This window comes from Grammomys surdaster, unplaced genomic scaffold, assembly GCF_004785775.1.
Source record: "Grammomys surdaster isolate TR1022 unplaced genomic scaffold, NIH_TR_1.0 125428, whole genome shotgun sequence".
In the NCBI taxonomy this organism is placed as follows: domain Eukaryota; kingdom Metazoa; phylum Chordata; class Mammalia; order Rodentia; family Muridae; genus Grammomys; species Grammomys surdaster.
This window is the reverse complement of record NW_021620295.1, coordinates 1,195,310-1,216,240: the sequence shown is the minus strand read 5'-3', so window position 1 is coordinate 1,216,240 and position 20,931 is coordinate 1,195,310. Positions and strand designations below refer to the sequence as shown.

The 20,931-nt window shown below is 43.0% G+C and overlaps 2 protein-coding genes across 4 annotated transcripts in view; one reads left to right on the top strand and one right to left on the bottom strand.

Moving 5' to 3' along the window:
* The first annotated feature begins 811 nt into the window (after window positions 1-811).
* Window positions 812-10,716, top strand: Kctd6 (potassium channel tetramerization domain containing 6). Of its 2 annotated transcripts, none has more exons than XM_028786033.1 (3): window positions 812-1,048; window positions 7,057-7,126; window positions 8,969-10,716. In XM_028786033.1, the coding sequence occupies exons 2-3, from the start codon at window positions 7,100-7,102 to the stop codon at window positions 9,653-9,655; spliced, it is 714 nt and encodes a 237-aa protein (XP_028641866.1). In that variant the 5' UTR covers window positions 812-1,048; window positions 7,057-7,099; the 3' UTR covers window positions 9,656-10,716. The 2 variants fall into 2 exon arrangements, with proteins under 2 accessions (XP_028641866.1, XP_028641867.1); XM_028786034.1 differs by lacking the exon at window positions 812-1,048 and adding an exon at window positions 2,879-2,911.
* An 860-nt stretch (window positions 10,717-11,576) lies between these two features.
* Acox2 (acyl-CoA oxidase 2) overlaps window positions 11,577-20,931 on the bottom strand; it is a 30,685-nt gene continuing 21,330 nt past the window's right edge. For both annotated transcript variants that reach the window (XM_028786049.1, XM_028786048.1), the window contains exons 14-15: window positions 16,157-16,289; window positions 11,577-11,887 (exon numbers count right to left, since the gene is read on the bottom strand). In XM_028786049.1, coding sequence (XP_028641882.1) covers window positions 11,825-11,887; window positions 16,157-16,289 — 196 coding nt within the window. In that variant the 3' untranslated portion in view covers window positions 11,577-11,824. The remainder of the gene's footprint in view (window positions 11,888-16,156; window positions 16,290-20,931) is intronic.

The following is a 20,931-nucleotide window of genomic DNA, read 5'->3' as shown; positions in this document are numbered from 1 at the left end:
ACTTTTACCATGTCCGGCCCGGGTGAGTTTCTAAGGCCAGTGGTTTTTCACTCATGTAGAAGTGGATTGTGATCCGGCTAGCTAGAAGTAAACGGCTCTTGGAACTCGGCTATGCATGGAGTCAAATTAGCTCTGCAGCCTTGATGTCCTTCCTGAAGTGAGGACATTATCCTTGCCAGTCCCATCCAGGCTAAGCTCCTCAGAGGTTTAATACAGGCTGTTAGTTAGCTTTGCCCTTCTAACTGGCTGCTCTTCGCTGCCTTGGATAGGTGGGCCCTCCAAGCCATTACGTTACAGAACAGCCTGCCTTATATATAAGGCCAGGAGCGGCTCTGGCCATATATATCATATATATAAGCATATATATCAGATCGTCACATCTGAAAGCAGGAGTCCCTTTTCCCTTATTCTCCAAGGCAGAATAAGTTATTGGACTGCTCCCAACAGGATTCGAACTTGTCTTATTTTGACTACTGTTTGCTTTCTTGAGTCTTGGAACTTGCCTCGATCTGGGTGGCTGCTGTACTCTTCAAGCCCTGCATACGATGAGGTCTATCAACTTAGTGAAAACCGCTGAGGAGAAACAGCTGCGGAGACGATGTCCCAGGCAAGCAGAGAAGAGATTGCTGGCGGCAGCGGGGACAGCCTGAATGCAGAGGGGAGTTAGGGGCGGGGCCTGGGCGGAGCTCCGCGCGGGAGTCCTGGGCGGGGCGGGGATCGGAACGGGCCGGAGGCGGGGCTTCGGGACTGCTGCAGAGCCCGCCTGACCACGCCGACCCGGCAGCGCCCAGAGTGCCCACGGAGGTCCGGCTTCTCGGCTTTCGCCCCGCGCCGCCGATAGGGGGCGTCCGCGCTCTCGGCGCCGCGACTCTGCTAGAAGGCGCCGCCCGCGCCGGGCAGCTGGAGCCGCAACTCCGGGCGCCGGCTCAGTCGTCCTCTCTGCCGCCGCCGCCGCCGCTGCCGCCGCGGGGCGCGGGCTCGCTCGTCCCTGCGCTCGCGCTCTCGGGCCGCCGGCGTCTCCCGGCCGGGTCGCCTCCGCGCTCGCGCAGTGAGTGGGGCGGGAACGGGGCCTGCGGGGTCGGGGCTGCGGGAAGTCGGGCTGAGGAGAACAGCGGGTGGCGGCCGCGCGTCCCCGGGCTGGCACGAGCCCGCGGCGGGGCCTGGGCGGGGAAATCGGGGACGCGCGGCCGCAGCGGGCTTTGGGCTCCGGCTCGGGTTCGGGGCTCTGTGCGCGTGGCCGGCCGGGCTTGGCTTGCGGGCGACCGCGGAGTGGAGACCGGCGGGCTCTGCGGGGCAAAGGGTTGTTTTTTGGGGAGTGGTGCTTATTAGCCTCCACTGCCCTAGTTTACAGCCCTGCTTTTTTGGTTTTCTGCACAAATTGTAGCTTTTTACTGGGATTTCGGGTTGTCACTGGCGTTTAGTGCTGGGTGTCAGAGGTGATCTTTGGCGAGGTCGTGGGGAGCCCCTGCAGCACCTGCTGGGCGATGGCAGCGGAGGCCGTGTCTGGGGGTGGGACGGGGAAACGAAACGTGACTGAGATCCTGTTTGGATATTCTGCTGAAGTTGTCATGTTTCTGTTCTGTACACCAGTTCACACGGCAAGTTGATAAACCTGGTTGCAGGATTTCGTGATGTTGACCAATAGACCGGGGTGACCTGGTTTGACTAAGAATGTTTGGGATAGCCTAAGCAACTGTCTCCAATGTAGTCCCCTTGGCAGGCTCATCTTTTTCGCTGTTGTAAATATTCTAGTATGGGAATGATGTTGGGGTAGCACAGGCCTAAATCCAGAAGTGTTTTCAAAAGAGTAAAGGTCTAAGTAGGCAGGTAGGTAGGGTGGAAGAATCCCCCTTTGGATGAAAACCAGGGGCCTCCACACGGATTCTTAGGTGGTTTTTTTTTTTTTTTTTTTTTTGTAATGCCCTATGTAGAAAGATAACCATAGTACCATAGTAAGTTTTGTATTTCGAATTTTCTTAAAGGATATTGTAGCTGAAACAATAGCATGGAAAGCAGTCTTATGGTCGCGCCTATGAATCCATCGTTGTATCTTGTATTTTAAGAGTTGGGGTCTATTTTAAACGGGACACATATGTGTGTGTTCTGCTTTATCTTGGAGACAACCCTGAGTCATGCTTTCTAGAAGTTCCGAGAGCTCACGTGTCTGTTTGTCTCTGTGAGCGCTGGACATCATTTTACCTTTAGTTTTTCTTACCACAACTGCTGAGGGAACTCCGGGAAAAGGAAGGCTGGGATGAATTGGGAGCACAGACCGGCCTTCACCTTCATGTTTGCCCACTGTGTCTGACTTAGCTACTTATTTATTTATTTATTTATTTATTTATTTATTTATTTATTTATTTATTTTTGGTGCTGCCGGTAGGAAAGAGCGATATACTCAGGTTCTCATAGTTCTTCTTTGCTGGCCTGCTGCACATGACTCCAGAGCTCCACTCCTCACTGCCCTGTCAGCCAGTTTTACCTCTATTGTGCTTAAATGGTGTGGTTACTTTGGGGAAGGTCATAATACCTCATTTTAGTGGAAACTGAGGGGAAGTAGAATTTTATGATTTTTGACTGATAGCACTATAGCTGGAGAGTATATATTAGTATATATTAGTCTGGTTTGATGCTATTAGAAGATTCATGATTTCTTGTAAGACTTTCTCCTTTTTGCCTACGTCTCTTTTCTTCTAGCCCACGTGGTTGAGAGAGGGGTTTAGTTAGCGGTAATTTAGCTTTATAATCCCATTATCCTTGTGCGCTTGGCTACTTGTGCTGGCCTGTATGTGGATATTAACTCAGGAGACGCCTGGAGATGCCACTGAACCAATTACTATAAAAAGTATTTCACTTTCAAACTCCCACGTTTCCAAGAACAGAGAAACTCAGTACAAAGGCAACTTGGAAGGTAAGTATAGGTGGAGAGAGAAAATTTACCAAGTCTTCATTTTGGGATACCAGGCACAAAGGTTTCAGTAGAAAAGCACTTGGAAGGGCTACCCAGAAACCCTGGGAAGGAAGTGACCACAGTTGTATCGTTACGTCTTCAAATCTGAAGGTTAACATTGCAGCACATAGACTGTTAACATGGGAGGAATTGTGCTCCTGAGCTTCTTGGTCAGTAAATAGCAGAAGTGAGTCTAGAATATTTGTGCTGTCTTATCATAACCCCTAGTGCAGCTTTGCTGTGGTTAGAGAGGTTCTCACGGGTTAAGTTGTTAACTTACTTGCTGTATCGTGCATTCTTCAGATTCGATAGGTCAGTAAATTAATAACTTCTTTTTAGGCTTCTAGAAATTCTTCAGGATAGGTTTTTCTTAACTGCCTGCTAACATACTGTCAGAGTTTATACATCAGTTACAAATGACCTTCGAAGTGCAAGCATGGTAGTCTTTAGGATCATAATTTTATTTGAATCGAAGATCAGTTTTTTTCAGGTAAACTGATGTTACAAAGTCAGAAAGCCTTTCTTTGAACTTGATAGTCATTGTTGTAGTCACGGCTCTAAGAAAGATCTTTAGTAAGGGAAAGTCACTTGGAGGGAAACACCTTTAAAGGAAATTTAAGAGGAATGTCTCACAGATTTTATGAAACATTACATGTTTCTTTACCTTTCTCTCAAGTAAAATCTGCCTGTTTGATGCCCACTTGAAGGCCTTCTGTCACCAGCTTGTGGTTATTTAAACGTCTTGTTAAGCCCTCCGCTGGAGGTTGTGCTGGGCAGGAGAGAACATGAAAAGGAAATGAATTGTTAGTACTCTAGGAGAACCATACTGTGAAGCTAGTCTGGAAATTCTTTCTTCTGGGTTGTAAGGAAGGAGCATATATCAATTTTAAATGAATCAAGACTGTTCCCTCCATTTTGACTTTATTAGTGATCAATTTAGTATAATTTTTTAAAATAGATTTTGCTAGCCTATATTGGAAGTGACTAGTATTTTTATTTTGATGTATTTTACATATACCTATAAGGCCTTGAAGTGCTTTTTAAGGAACCTGGGCTTGACCAGGTGGTAGTGGCACATGCCTTTAATTCCAGCACTCCAGTAGGCAAAGGCAGACAGATCTCTGAGTTCTAAGTTCGAGGTTAGCTTGTCTTCAGAACGTATTTCTTAGGACAGCTAAGGCTATACAGAGAAACCCTGTCTCAAAAAACAAAAACAAGAAGAAAAAGAAGAAGAAGAAGAAGAGGAGGAGGAGGAGGAGGAAGAAGAGGAGGAGAAGGAGAAGGAGGAAGAGGAGGAGGAGAAGGAGGAAGAGGAGGAGGAGGAAGAGGAGGAAGAGGAGGAAGAGGAGGAAGAGGAGGAAGAGGAGGAAGAAAGAGAAAAGAAACAAACAAACCTGGGCTTAGATCATAGGGCTAGCTTCCTAGCAAAGGTGTACATCACTACATACCCATCCCCAGCCTCCAACCCATACAATAAATAAATAAAAATTATATACATATACACATTCAAATGACTACTTTCCTAAATTATTAAGCTTGAGGTTTGTTATATGTTTTTAGTCAGACCGTGGCTTTTGCTGTAGAAGAGATACAGAAATATCAGATTTTTTGATTGTTTGTTTTGATGATTGCATAAGTAGTTATCATGTTTTGATTTAGGCATGAAGACAAACATGAAAGGTTAGTACTGGCATAAGAGCTGTTTGATTGTGTGTGTGTGTGTGTGTGTGTGTGTGTGTTTTGGGCTTCCATTCTTTATTAGTCATTTGAATGCTCATGAACTAGAATTCTTTCTGTCGCTGAAGATGGAACAGCAGCCATTATTTGCGCTAATGAATAGGTTACTGCCATTTTTATTTAGTGGTAGGAATTTTTACAGGCTCATTATGACTAGCCCAAGTTTTTGTTAAATTGTAAATAAAGTGCTAGGTGGATAGGGTTAGTAGTTGGTTATGGGAAGCCTGAAGTTGATGCTTTTCAACTGTTTGGTTTTTGGATTCTCCTTTGAATTTCTACTTCAGGAGGGAGCTTTTGTGAAAATCTAGGCTAGGACTCTGCAAACACAAGTTATCGTTCAGATATTCTGCAGATGTGGGGCTGTGAGCAAGTCTTGTGGTCTATCCTGCCTCTTTATTTTATAACTCTAAACGTGTGTGTGTGTGTGTGTGTGTGTGTGTGTGTGTGTGTGTATGCTTACAAGCAGAAAGGCTGCTCTATCCCTGCCTATTTAAATTGTTGCTTAATTCTAGAGTCTCTTCTCAGGTTGGTCACTTTTTCTTTCAGCGGTTCACTGAACAAGCTCTGTGCTAAAGCCCTCCATTTTCTTGTTTGGAGTTTAGGTCTCTTCCTCTTAGAGCTCCTTCAGTTTATCCTGTTATGTAGCTCGTAGGAATTATGTTGTGGACTTCAGTTGTTGCATATTGCCTTCCTTTGTAGATTGAAAACTCCACGAGGGTCAGGGTTACACTTTCTTATTCCTGTGTATCTAGTTTTCACATGGGCTCCCCTGCCCTGTGATAGTGGACCTTACATAATTTTGGCTGAATGATTATTGAGGCAATTAGGAAAGAATACTTTGAGTATTGGGAATTGCCTTTAATTCCCTCCATTGTTGATGTGTTGTTATCTGTAATGGAACTGACACATTGGTAAGGCTCATTTCTTCCATTTATATCAGATGGGGTTTGTGGAGTAAGTCAGAGGGATGAAAAAGTATCCCAATAGCTCTGGCTTTACATTTGTTGTTATCTCACTATAGTACGGGCAGTCCTGTCTGCCTGCAGCCAGCTGCCTGGAGTGGAGAAAGGCAGCTGACTGCCTCTCCTAGGGGCTACATTTTAGCTTGTTTGCTTTGAAGAATTTGTAAAGGTAGAGAAATAGCTGCTGCAGGCTCTGATTTCAGCCCCTGCTGTGCTATGCAAATGTTCTCTACATGCCTGAGTGACCTTTTGAGAAAGAGCCTTTGTGATCTTCTGTAGCCAGGGCTTGTTCTTGTTCTGGAAATGGGGGCCAGATTCCTCTAAAAGTGGGAAAAACGGATCTTCAAAGACCACATACAAAGCTAGAGACTTTCATGGGCGAATACCGGCAGGTCCACGTTTCTTGCCTTCTTTGCTAGTGATTTTTAAATCTGCTCTGCAGTTTGCTTAGCAGGTTGATTTAGGGGAATACGTGTGATAGAGGGAACTAATGAAAGCAGTTCAGTAGCTGGGCAACTGCTGGAATGCCCTTGAATTGTAGATAAAAACAGATTGAAGCCGGCATCATTAGTACATAGGCATTTGCCAGTGGCCTAAAACTGGCTCTCCATGGTGCTGGCTGAATGACCCTCAGTCAGCTCTGTAAGGTTCTTTTTTTGTCCCAAATTGTGCTTTAACAGTTTGTTGTTTAAATTGGTTTCTGTTTGTTTTTATGTACAATGAGAAATACATCATTATTAAAAGCTTGATTGATTTTTTTATATTATAAGATAATAATATTCTGGTGTGTTTCTCTTGGAAAACGACTGTTACTTTGAAGCTCGTGATTTTAAGTGCTTTTACTGAGATGTTTAGTTTATACAGCTGGCATGCTGATCCACAGGAATGTCCCTCCTTTTCCCTTACATGACCTGTTTGATGAAGATCAAAAATTGGTGATGAAGGTCATTGACCTTATCACGATGTTCTCTGAAAATGTAAAAAATTACATCTCTGGGGGAGTGACAAAATTTGTAAATTTTTTATGACATTTATTTCATGTGTGTGGGTGCATGGGAGTGAGTATGGGGCTCAGAGGACATGTGTGGAAGTCAGTTTTCTTTTCCACCATGAGGGTCCCAGGGATCAAACTCAGGTTGTCAGGCAAGTGGCTTTACCTACTGAGCCATCTTGTCAGCCCAGATAACAGATCTCTTCCTCTCTCTCCAAGTGTAGGCCAGTTCTTTGTGCCCGGTGGGCTCCTGAGGTAAGCACAGAGCATGGCATGGCTTTCTTCCCACAGCTCTGGCCTGCTGTAGGTTCCAGTTGGCCATATATGAACAGTTTTATGAGGTTTGACTAACTACATCTGGCGGAACAGCGTTTATTCTCCATTTCACGGGTATGTGTTTGCTTCTCTTTTTCTAGAGTTTTCCTGGCTCCTGGGCTCCTGAGGACTGTGCTGGAGCAGATGGATAATGGAGACTGGGGCTATATGGTGAGTGCTTCTTCACTTTGAAGGCTGGCAAAGAATTTTGATGTCTTTGTCTTCGCGCATTCATAGACTTATCTTAAAGGATGAAAACTATGAATTTGTCCAGCTTTATCTAGTTTCCACAGATGTATTTGGGGAAGGGCATTTTTATTTGGCTTGACGTTTTAGTGGAGGACTCAATGCATAGTCTCCAAATAACCTTTTTCAATTATTATGAGTGGGGGAAGCAGTGCACGCAGTGCCCTTAGAGGCCAGAAGAGGGCGTCTGATCTCCTGGAGCTGCTGCGAGCCACTGGAATGGAGCTCAGGTCCACTGTACTAGCAAATAGCTTTTAACTCCTGACATCTCTCCTGCTCCCACAGTAACTATTCGTAATCACGACCTTCAGATACACCATGATGTTTTGGTCTTTGGTGTATATTGCTTTTTAAATTCTCTGTTCATGGGATGGTGATGCTTAAAGGGCCCATGGATAATGGCATGGAGACCGCTTTATTGTAGTAAAGGGGTTAATAGTTAGAAAGGGTTTCTTCTGACATGCAGTTCTCACATGTGTCCATGTCTCCCTATTTTCTTCTTTATCTGGTAAGACATATTTTGCTTTCTTAGTACCTGAAGACCATTTCTTGTATTTTCTTAAATAGGATTTCTAAAGCTGAAGGTGTGTTATTTTGAGAAGCTTGTCAGATTACAACATTAATGTTATAAATGACTACACAGTCACATGTGACAGTTCAAAGCTGCTCCCAGCCCTTTGACATGTGGTAGTTTGGGTCTAGAAGATGGGCTCTATTGGATTCACCAAATCATGTATTTTAATCTAGTGTTTGGAACTTACTCCCGGGGCATGGTGGCACAGGCCTGTAATGTCAGCACCTGGGAGGTAGAGTGAGTTTCTAGCCTGCTTTATGCACATAGTAAGATGTTGTCACAACAACAACCAGAAAAGAAGGAACTGTTGCTTCCCTGAAAAAAATTACTAAGGTTGATTCTAAACAAATTTTTGTTTATAAAATACATTTTGGTATAGAGAGAGGGGTCAGCAGTTAGGAACACTTAGGCTCTTGCAGGGGACCTGGGTTTGGTTCTTAGCACCTACTCAATGGCTCACAACCACCACTAACTCCCAGTTCCTAGAGCCATACCCTTAGCCCAAATGAGGTACACATACATGCACACAGGCAACACACACACTTAAGATAAATGAATATATATATTCATATTCACAGCTGGATGTGACAGTGCACACCTGTGATCTCAGCACTGTCCTAGCAGGGGGGCAGAAGCAGGAGAATCAGGAATTCTAGACCGTCCTTAGCTATACACAGTGAGTGTGAGGCCAGCCTAAGTTATGTGAAACTTTGTCTCAAAAAAAAAATTAGATCTCGTGACCCTTTGAGGAAAAAAAAAATCAACAGAATCTCTAAATTAATTATTGTTACATTATCAGATTATTCTTATATTCTAGCTTATGATAAATTTAAAAAAACTGAAGGTTTTTAATCTTTAATCTCACACCTTTAATCTCAGCACTGGGGAAGTAGAAGCAGGCAGATGTGACCCAAAAAGCTCCTCAGATTCTGGTCTTCCCTGTATGACACTAAAGGTCACACCTGGCAGGCTTGTTGTAAACATTTGAAGGATTAGATTTATTCTGTTTGAAAGCAAACTTTGAAGCCCTTCTCCTGGGTGGGTTTTATAATTGCAAGTAAAGCCATTTGTCCCCTAGTGCTACCAGATATATTAGTTTGAAAAGGTTTGTGTTTTGCTTGTTAGTATTGATTTTCTTAATTTGTTAAGATTTTAAAGTTTCAGGTAATTAATTAGATTTTTAAAAATTGCAGATGACTGACCCAGTCACATTAAATGTAGGCGGACACTTGTATACGACGTCTCTTACCACGCTGACGCGCTACCCGGATTCTATGCTTGGAGCTATGTTTGGGGGTGACTTCCCCACAGCCCGAGACCCTCAAGGCAATTACTTCATTGATCGAGATGGACCACTTTTCCGATATGTCCTCAACTTCTTACGGACTTCAGAATTGACACTCCCCCTGGACTTTAAGGAGTTTGATCTGCTTCGGAAAGAGGCTGATTTCTACCAGATTGAACCCTTGATTCAGTGTCTCAATGACCCTAAGCCTTTGTATCCTATGGATACTTTTGAAGAAGTTGTAGAGCTGTCTAGTACTCGGAAGCTTTCTAAATATTCCAATCCTGTGGCTGTCATCATAACACAATTAACCATCACCACCAAGGTCCATTCCTTACTAGAAGGCATCTCAAACTATTTTACCAAGTGGAATAAGCACATGATGGACACCAGAGACTGCCAGGTCTCCTTCACCTTTGGACCATGTGATTACCACCAGGAAGTTTCCCTCCGGGTCCACCTGATGGAATATATCACAAAGCAAGGCTTCACGATCCGCAATACTCGGGTGCATCACATGAGTGAGCGGGCCAATGAGAACACAGTAGAGCACAACTGGACTTTCTGTAGACTGGCCCGCAAAACGGATGACTGACTTATGGTTAGCCCTCAGAGAACTTCCGGCAAGCTCACGTTTTGGGATATGGAAGAGACTGTTCTTGTTTTTAGTGTGGGCCCTCTTTTTTTTTCTTCAGTATTTGTATTTATTTGATGGAATTGAGGACCAGAAGGAAGTTTCATGTGTGAGCAGTCTCCTCCCTGTTTGTTCCCAAGTATGCATGTGCCTGTTCAGAGTCTCTAGAAACCTTTTTTATAAAAAGAGATCTGAAAATCATTATGGTATATAATCAACCCTTAACAGTGCTAAAATGATTTCTGATAACATGGTCCCTGACTCGACTGGAAGGCTAAAAATACAGGAATAAAAGATTAAAGAAGGTATTTATGATGTCTTTGAGAAAGATCAGACTATCATGTAGGGTGACCTAGTTTCCAGACCAGTAGGCAGTGGTAGTAGTAAAGGAAGACTGGCCGGTCATCTCAAGGTACTTGTTAAGGACTGCTTTCTACAGTTTTAACAACTGTTTCTTTCTATGCATATAAATCAAGCAACCAAATATCTGTAGCCATGGAAATGTCTGACTAGAAATATTTATATTGGATTCTCAGTACGAAATGTCTCTGTGGTAGAAACCTTATGCCTGGTACAGTTTCATTCTTAAGGGTACTGTCTACCAGGAAAGAAAACTCTAATAAAAAATGGAATATGAATATCAAGGGTTGTATTTATTGCTGTGTAAGAGGAAAATTATATTCTTTGTTGAAAGTATGCATTGTGTGGCGACTTCCCTGTTTTAGGGGAATCGTAGACCTCTGTGGTTTTGGCTCTAGGGAAGACAAGACACCTTTTTCTTCTTCTCTGTGCGACTGTTCCAAGATTGTCTCTTTGAAAATTTAAGATTTGATAAATTATCCCCTCCCTACCTCATACCAAAATCACCACAAAAACTCAAAACTACCTCATCTTCAAACTAAGATACCTTAATGTTATTAGCAGGTTGCTATAGCTTTGGTGTATTGATGAACGGGTGAGAAGAGGTTACTGTTTGGAATATATGCTCCAATTGTAAACTAATAAAGGGTTTCCTAAATAAAGACCCCAGTTAGTCATGTGCTGTGGAGCCAGCTAAAATCATCATGAAGAAAGATGGTTTGGGTTTGGAACTGTTGTAGAGGGGGCTGGAGGGCTTGGCTCTTGGTGCTCTTGCATAGGACTGGAATTTGGCTCCTGGGACCAATATTAATGCTTATAACCACTTGTAACCACAACTCCAGCTAGTTATGACACCTCTGACTTCCACTTAGGCATGTGCTTGAGCATGCATACAACACACACACATACACACACACACACATTTTTTTTAAAGTTGTGGAACTAGGAGTAATATTAGCTCCAAGTTTGTGAAAAAGGAAAGCTTGTAGTTCTCTTCTGTGTCCCCTTTTTCTCAAAAGGGAAGTTTGCTTTTGGTAAATTTTCTTTGGCTTACCAAGTATTAGCAGGTAAATGATTGCTTATATGAACAAAAGCAAGCAACAGGGTTTTCAGGTTTTGTTGTTTGTTTTTTCCCTTAGTCCTAGGGGTTGACCAGGGCCCTGTTCATGTTAGGTTAGCTGCAGGCCATGTCAGAACTGCTCTATGTTGTGAAATTGAAAACGAAATGAAGAATGTAGCTTGGTTGTATTTGAGTATTTTGAGATAATTCTGTCTATTTATGAAATCTTAATTTTTAATGCAGAAGAGTTGACTTGAAAAAAAAATGGTATGTTGCATTCTGAGCATCTATATTTGATTTAGATTATAGCACACACTTTTAAAGGGCTTCCTGTGTGTTCGTGTAAAGCCTTAGGGGAAGCTAAAGGTAAGTGTGGCCACAGGTTAGCTCAGTGGTAGAATGCCTGTTGACGCCTTTAAACCTTTTAGTCCCAGCATCCCCCTAGAAAAATAACACAAGTAGTAACAAGTTTATTAGCTTTTGCTATATTTAAAGCAAAATTCTAGCATTTAGCCAAATACATGGTACAAACAGACAAGGGGAAGTTTCAAACATACTCAATAGTAGACTAATGTGATGAACATCCATTCATGGACTAGTTTACTCACTGATTTGAACAAGCAGCACTCCACCCTGTGCTCTAAATTCTTTATATGCATATGTGCCATAATAAAGCCATGGTGCTTCTTGATCCAGAATCCTTTAGCTTTTCACAGCTTGGCTCTCCAGCTTTGCATTAGTGGTTGGATATACTTCTTATAGGCAGGGTTCTCCTATGTTTATGAGAAGTACATTATTAAAAGAACACTTTTAGAATTAATGACTTCACTTTCAAATTAAGTATTCACTTTCAAAAAGTAACATTACCTAAGAGTTTTAATTTTTCCCATTATTTTTGAAAGTCATGGTGTGAACATATGGTAAACACTTCCAAAAAGCATCCTTTCTTAGGCAGACTTTGTGCATGCAGATGGCTGACTAAGTGAAAACCCTACAGCTTCTTCACTTTCTGAATGTAATACAAATAAAGCCTTTTACTATCTGAGGGTCTTTGAAATTGAATATGAATCACAAGGCAAGGAACCAGAAAGTAGAATCAGGCAATATTTCGTGTCAGAATAAACTTTCCCAGCATTTCCTGTTTTCCTTCTTATATATTCAGCTTCTAAGTGTCTTTCTTTTGTCTGTCTGTCTGTCTGTCTGTCTGTCTATCTGTCTGTCTGGTTTTTCCTTCTCCCTTTCCAGTTCCCCACTCTTCTGCACCCCAATTCCATCTACTAGGACAGACCTCCTATGGATATCAACCAAACATGGCATATCAAGTTCCAGTAAGACAAGGTACCTCCTCTTGTATTAAGGCTGGACAAGTTAACCCAGTATGAGGGAAAGGGTCACAGAAGCAGGCAAAAGTGTCAGAGACATCCCCAGCTCCCACTGTTAGGAGTCCCACAAGAAGATCAAGCTTTAACTGTAACATGGGCAGAGGGCCTATGTCAGTCCCACGCAGGCTCCTTGGGTGTCGGTTCAGTCTCTGTGAGCCCCTATGAGCCCAGGATAGTTGATTCTGTGGATTTTCTTGTAATGTCGTCAACGCCTCTGGCTCCTACAATTCTTCTCTCCCCTGCTTCTGCAGGATCCCCTGAGCTCTGCCTAATGTTTCCACCAGTTGCTGGCTGAAGCTCTCTGATGACAATTACCAGTCTATCCATATAGCAGAATATCATTAGGCATTGTTTCATAATTTTTTTTTCAGTCATGTTTGGTTCTATCCTAGGTCTCTGGGCTATCCAGCTTTGGGTCCTGGTCCTCCAGGCAGTGTCAGGGCTGGGTTCCCTCTTGTGGCATGAGTCTCAGGTTGGACCAGTCACAGGCCACTCCCATAGTTTCTGTACCACTTTACCCCAGCACATCTTGTAGGCAGCACAAATTGTAGGTTGAAGATTATGTGGGCAGGTGATCCAATCTCTTCACTGAAAGTCTTGCGTGGTTGCAGGAAATGGCTGGTTCTGGTCCTGTGTCCCCCATTGCTAGGAGTCCTAGCTAAGGTCACCCTTGTGGAGTCCTAGGAGTTCCCATTGCGTTAGGTTTCTAGCTCATCCCTGAGACTCCCCCCACCGCCTGCCAATTTCAGTTGTTTCCCAATGCTCTCCTCTCACAGAGAAATTCATACTTCACCCATTGAGCCCTCCTTGTTACTTAGTCTTTCTAGGTCAGTGGATTGTAGCATGATTGTCTTTTACTTTACAGCTAGTTTCCACTTATAAGTGAGAACATACATGTTTGTCTTTCTGGTTCTGGGTTACCTCACTCAGGATGATTTTCTTTCCTAGTTCCATCCATTTGTCTGCAAATTTCATTGTCATTGTTTTTAACAGCTGAGTAATATTTCTTCCTCAGCCTGTTTATCATTTGTATATAGGAAGGCTACTTTTTTTTCCCAGCTACTTTGCTGAAGGTGTTATCAGCTGTACGAGTTCCCTGGTAGAATTTTTGGAGTCACTTATGTATACTGTCATATCAACTACAAGTAGTGACACTTTGACTTCTTCCTTTCCAACTTGTATCCTCTTATCTTTAGTTTTCTTATTGCTCTGCTATGACTTCCTATATTGAATGGATACGGCAAGCATTGACAATCTTGTCTTGTTCCTGATTTTAGTCATCCTATTATTTTCTAATGCAATGTCTTGAGTTCTTTTCTTCATAGCTAAACCCTAGTCTTCCAAGGTATCTTCTTGTTTATTTCCTTTTGCCTGTCCACAGTAAAACTATGAGGTCCTTAACAGAGGTCTACACCACTGTTTCTTCAACACCAGCATTTGCACAGTAAATATCCTTTGAATGGGTGAACCAGATGTGCTCAACACTTTTCACTATTTCTTGGACATGTTTTTACAGTAGAATTATTGAGAGAAAAGGATTTTTGCTGGGGTGTGGGAATGTATACATGTAATCCTGGCATTTGGAGAGTAGGAATTCAAGATCAGCCTGGAATACACAAGACCCTCAAACAAACACTAAAAGCGGGGGAGGATCCTTGGTTTGAAATGGCCCCTGATGATTCATTCCTCCTTGCTTCCTTAGAAATCGCATGGCTGTGATTTCAAGTGAGGAGGGAGATCCATCTGTGGCAGTTTTCTAGATCAGTCAGAAAGCCAAAAGCAGACCTCATAGAGTATACTAGGGGAGCTGATATCCTGTTTAGGGAGAAAGCTCAGCACAACCTGCCCCACACAGAGAGAGCTAAGACATGCAGGTAGCAAGAGGCACTTCACTTCCAGCAGAACACCAGTGAAATATAATCCCACTTGTACTTTTGTGTCCATAGGGCGTATTTCAGCATAGCTGCTTGTTAACTTATTTAAAACATCTGTAGTACACCTTCTATTATAGAAATGTCTGCTGCACCTCAGAATTATGGCAGATCAAAATTACTTAGACTTTAAAAATGTCGGTGCTTTTCAAAGGAGCCAGAAGTGTAAGATCACATGGCTATATATTAGCAGTCAACCAAGTATCATTTTGAGAAAGTGAAGTCAAAGTCATTTGTGACCTCACATTCCTAAACTGCGCATGTAAGAGCCACACCGAGGCACTTTAATGAGGTAGCGTAAGACAGGCTGATGAGTGTGTGGCATCCGTGCGCACTGCTGCTTCCGTGTCAAAGGAAGTAGAATCTAAGGAACGGGATGAAGTATGTCATCAATTTACAGACTCGGTCAGTGAGGTAGGTTGGCACAGCTCATTTCTACAAACCTGCTATGGTTTCCGGACTAAAGACTTTTAAGAATGAAGAAAAACAAAATAGTTCACTAGAGTCTTTAGTGACCACGAGGCATCTAGGGGAGAGGAATGTTTTCCTGTGCTGCCAATTAAACCGGCCTGAGCTATATGTCTCTGCATTTGCTGACAGGTGGACAGTGAATCGGGGCAATGGTTCTATTGAGCACCAGAGGACACAGATCTCTCTTGGGACCATGGGAAGCAGGCTGGTTTGGGAAGAACTTTGATTTTGTGCCAGGATTTAAACATTAGCAAGGACAGAGGTCTAGAGTAATGCACTAGCAGTAGCTTAGCTGTAAGGAGCAGTAAACTGTAAGGAGCACCGGTTTCTATTTCCTTGAGCGTAAACCAGGTCTGCTTGTGGATGGTGCTTAAGTGAGATGGACCAGCCTTGTATCTGGCAGCCATCCTGGAGGTTCTGACTTCAGATAAGAATGTTAAGCTAAGCTCTGATGTGTGACAATACAGGCTGTCTAATAACACCTGGCAAAGAGTTAGCGAATGCCCGAGTGTTGTCACTGTGCTCTCTGACATATTTCTGAAGTTAGATTAAAGAGAATTTCACCATCTGAAAACACTGCTTTATAAATTCTAATATCCCCAGTGCTGTGAATCAACTTGTGTGTGTGTGCCTAAAGATAGATAAATTCCATGTTGTATTTATCTGTGTAAATCTGCTATTCACTATGGGCTTCCTGAATTCCAAGTGCAGTATCTACTGATGTTCTTAGATTTGCCCAGTGAGGCTGGCATAGCTGGCGTTCTTGTATTCCCTCCCAGGACAGTCTCATTACCACCCCCTTATGATGGCTGTGCTTTTCCTACCCACTGATGGCAGTACCTCAGATTTCCCCATCACCTCTGAATGTGCACTTATCTACATAAAACAGAGCTAAAAGCCTGGAATAAGATGCTTTGTGCACTGCTGTGATTTATCTTAGTTTTGTTAATGTAAAAGCCAGCTTGCTGCTGTGTGTTATATGCCTTTGGGTATGTCAAGCCACAATTTAGAAATGAGCCTTTCTCCTAATACCCTTTCCATGTTCTGAGCTGTGCATTTTGCTGATTTCAGTTCCTGCCAGGCCACACCCCTGGTTTTTCTTTTTATGTATTCTCTGAAAGTATTTTAAACATATGTGCTATGCCAAGTGATTTTTCAACCTAAGCAGAATCGATTACAATGGGGAAAAACACTGAGATGTATTTACTGCTTGTTCTTTGCTGTCTTACATAATTTATAATGGGTTTCACTCAACTACCTTAGTATTGGCTGGGGACTTCTGAGCCCACTCAAACAGGCGTTCGTAGACGTGTCCATCATAACAGCCGAGTGCTGAGTTTAAACAATGGTCCGTGAAGTCAAAAGCATCGGTTAACAAGATGGCATCCTTCCTGAGAGAGGAAACAAACTGTGAGCATTTCACCTTGCTCTTAGGAATCTAACCCACAGGAAGTAATTAGAAGTTGAATCATTATCGACTGTTTAAATATTCACCTTTTTATTTCAGTTTTATTTATTTTTTTATCAGGTATATATCTACAGGATAAAGAATCCAAGAGTTCTTTAAGGCTTGTTATTTAAAAACCAGGGCTTGTCTAGTGGGCATAAAGTCTAGGATCCAATTCCCAACACTGGAAAAATAAATAAATAAATGAAAAAATTTATCCTATCTCCCAATATACTGGCTAGTACATTGAAAATTTGATGTCACTTGGGAAGAGGGAGGCCCAACTGAGGAAATGTCTTCCATCAGATTGGCTGGTAGACATGTCTGTGAAACATTTTCTTGATTAATGGTTGCTATGGGTGAGTCCAGCCTACTATGGAAGCTACCATCTCTGGGCAGGTGGGCTTGGGTTGTATAAAATGGGCAATTGAGCAATCCATGGGGAGCAAGCCAGTAAGCAGCATTCCTCTATGGTCTCTTTTTCAGTCTCCGCCTCCAGATTCTGCCTTGCATTCCTCCCTTGGCTTCCCTCAATGATGGACCGTAACCCATGAGCCAAATAAACCTTTCCTCCCCAAGTTGGATTTGGTCAGTGTTTTCTCACAACAGAAAGCAACTGGTACACCCAGCAACTCCATTCCAGTTTTCTTCTCCCCAGAGATGTTGTTAGTCTTTTAACTGATAGTTATACAAATATCTCCATATATGAATGTATGTATGCATGTATGTATGCATGTATGTGTATACCTACCTACCTACCTACCTACCTACCTACCTACCTACCTATCTGTATAAATTGCTAACAACTTCTTGATGCTTCAGTTTTAGCTGTTATCCATTGACTATTATAAAAGCAAAGGTTTCCTTATGGGGAAGAAAAATTGGGCAGAATCTTACTATGCAGCCCAGGGTGTCCTAGAACTCTGTGCAGCCCAGGCTGGCATGCAATACTCCTCTCAACGTTCTAATCCTCTCCCCATCCTCCCCCCCACGCCTGATGGCTAGGATTGTAGATACATTCCACACATTTGCCTGGATTGAGCAGCTTTCTCTCCACACCTATCTCCTCAACCTTTTGCTTTCTCCCCTTGGCCTTCCTGTCTCTTAATATAGTTGTGATTTTGACAAGATTAATTAATATTCAACATTGATGTTATGATGATTGTATGACATCAAAACATTTGAAGTGGCTAAGATTATATACTGAATTGTATCTGGGTTTTTAATTTTTTTTTTGTTTTGAGATAAGGTCTTGCTTAAGGTCTGCTTTCACTTTGTTTTTTTGTTTTTTGTGTTTTTGAGACAGGGTCTCACTGTAGTTCTGTCTGGTCTAGAATTCATTATGTAGCTCTGGCTAGCCTTGAACTGTGCACTACATGTGGAGAGTCAGTAGACCTTCCACATGTGGGTCTTAGGCATCAAACACATCATCAGCGGAGGGATTGAACTCATGTCAGTCTGGGCTTCAAGTACCTTTGTCTGTCGAGCCATCTTGCTGACTTTTAATCCTGTTTTGACAATAACTGTTGAGCCTTCTATTTTGGCAAGAGCTGATGAACTGTACTTCTTGTTTAATATCCGTTATGACCCTTGTGGTCTCATTTCTCTCGGTAATCAGCCGAAAGTCGATGGTCCATTGTATTTTTCCCCCTAAGAATATTTTTCCCCCTAGGCAGTTTTTTCTTCCTTATCATGCTGGTTTAGGCCAGTCCACTCCTTGTTTTTACTGGTTTTCTGCCACCACCTATGTGAGCACATGAATCTGGAAAGACCAGCTACACCGTTGTCCTAAGAGCTCACATGAGCTGAGCCACAACCTAGCTGTCATGTTCCACTGGTTCGCTGACTCACTTGCCTTGTGGTTATTTCACAGTCTCTTCCATCTTCAAGTCCACAGCATCCGCCTCCTCCTTCCTTACCAGAGTGACTCTGCATCCTATTTCACCGGTAAGGGCTTCCCATGGGCTCCCACCTCTGAGCATTATACACCAAGCCTCTCTCAGTATCAGTTGTCTCTGCTCTCCTCATCCAACTCTCCTCATTCCTTGGTCTGCTAGATGCTTTGAGCCCTTGCCTACTGGAGAATAATACTCTAAACAATACTTTTCCTTCCTGTATAGCATCAGAAACCCTCAAGGCCACTCCATCAGCATACAGGCTTGCTGTCATCTCTCTTAAGACAAACTTTGGGGTGGCTGGAGACATGGCTCAGCGGTTAATAGCACTTGCTGCTCTTGGTTTAGCTTATGGGACTTAGATGTGGCTCCCAACTGTCTGTAACTCCTCAGACATTGCACACGTGTGGTGCACTTACATATATGGAGGCATACTCGTAAAATTAAAAACTGAAATACAAGCCAGGTGTGGCTAGTTGACACCCTACTCCCACCTGAGATCAGACACTTGGGGACCACTAGAGAAAGCCCTTAATCTAAAAGATGGGGACTCAGCTAATCAAGAACAATACAACCTGAAGGATTCAAAGGAACCTGCGGGGAGAATAAAACTTCAAAATAGAAAAGAGACTTTTTTTTTTAAATCACCAAACTCTTCAAAGAGCTAAGAAGGTTAAGGCACTGTAGATATGAAATAAGATCAAAAATGCCAGTAACATCCAGAAAAGAGATTCTGAAATTTTTAAAAAATGATAATATAAATGAAATGAAATGAAATTTAAAAATAAACAAACACGCCTTTGCCCCTCCTTTCTCTTCTCTATCCCAGATCATGGCTCCTCTTTTTCCTGAATTCAGGAGTATTTTGTTTGCTTCTGCTAGTTCTGCTCTTTCTGGCGAGGACTGGATTGATGTCAGCTTTTACCTCCAGCCCCTCCCTGGAATAACTGTTGTTAGTCCCCCGATGTCTTTGGAGGGTCCTGACACTTCTCATTCACTTACTCCTTGATGACATCATCTCTCTCACAGCTCTAAGTATGAGCCACATACCACTGACTTCCAAATTTATCCATCCTGTGTCACCTGCTTCTGGCATCTGTACTAGATTTCTAACAGGCTTTTCCGATGCCCTGAATACCTGACAAACTCTTTATCTTGTTGATCTTCTCTAAACCCGGCCCTCCTGTAGCCTTCCCCTTTATGATAAACGGCCTGACTTCCTCTTTCTATCCTGTGCCATATCTAAGTGTCAGCAAACCCTGTTCTGTTTTCAGAGTATGTCCAAATATTGTCCACTTCCCACTGCATCATCCAGCGTTGATGATCATCTGGTCCATGATCATCTCTCACCTGGATTGTTGCCTTAGCTTCTAGACCCTTCTCCTTGCTGCTATTTATTAGCTTACAGATAATGACTAATTTGGGGGCTGCAGGTTAAACCTACGCCATATGCACACTGAGCAAATAAGTGCTCTGCCTTCAGAGCTGTACTCCCAGCCCCTGCACTATATTATTCGAACATATATAAGAGGCTGAGAGACGGCTCAGTTGAGAAAATGCTCGAGGACCTGAGTTTGATTCCCAGAACTTCTATAAGGGGCGGGGGGGAAAGCTAGGTGTTGTATTGAGCATCTGTTATTTTAGGCAGATGGAGACAGGTACAGCACTAGGCCTCACTGTCCAGTCCATCTAGCCCGTTTGTAGGTTCCAGGACATGTACACACATACATATATGCATACAAACAACAAACACACCCCCAAATTAAAAAAAAACATGCACATACATTTACATACACATGTATAGCACCTAGACATGAATATACACGTTAGGTTGTTTGTGGTTATAATAAGTGTCCTGTGTTCGCCGGGCGGTGGTGGCGCACGCCTTTAATCCCAGCACTTGGGAGGCAGAGGCAGGCGGATTTCTGAGTTCGAGGCCAGCCTGGTCTACAGAGTGAGTTCCAGGACAGCCAGGGCTATACAGAGAAACCCTGTCTCGAAAAACCAAAAAAAAAAAAAAAAAAAAAAAAAAAAAAAAAAAGTGTCCTGTGTTCTAAATCTTCCCATTCTTACACAGAGTGAAAGCCTGGACCTTTAGTTTTTCAGTTATATACCCATTCTCTCCCATTTCACCTGTGTCCGTACTCTACCCTTTGTCCTCCCCTCCCCTCAGCTGCACTTCCCACCTCTGCGGCCTTGTTTCTGGCCTCTAGGTAGTCCAAGCACTATAGTTTCCTTCCTTGGTGATTTCTACGTTGTGCTCAGCTTGGCTGATGGTTTCTCCTGGTAGCCATATGATTCCTAGAAACCCCTTCCCTCTATTCTTGGGCCCTTCCTCAAATCACCCTACTGGACAGGCCTTCTTTGACTTGTTTCAATGCCTGAAGGTCTGAAGCTGTAACTCACAGCTAGAGTACTTGTCTATCATGTTCCAGGCCGTGGCTTTGATCCCCAGCACTACACAAAAACTAGAACAAGAACATTTGGAACCTCAGTGAGCCCTTTGCTCCCTTATAATGCTTACTTTCTTCCCAGAATACTTTTCTCCCCTCATGTGTGCTTGTATGTGTGTGTGTGTGTGGGGGGGGCAGCTGTCCCGCTTGTAGGCACTATGGACCTTTTCAACCTGAAGCTCTGTATCTTTCATTTGAGGTGAATTTTCTTTCATCATTTTATTGATGTTTTGCCATC

Excerpts from the sequence above, each read along its gene's own strand:
- Kctd6 (XM_028786033.1), top strand. The coding sequence starts at position 7,100 with ATGGATAATGGAGACTGGGGCTATATG. Across the intron at positions 7,127-8,968 it reads ATGGAGACTGGGGCTATATG|ATGACTGACCCAGTCACATT; the intron begins GTGAGTGCTTCT and ends TAAAAATTGCAG.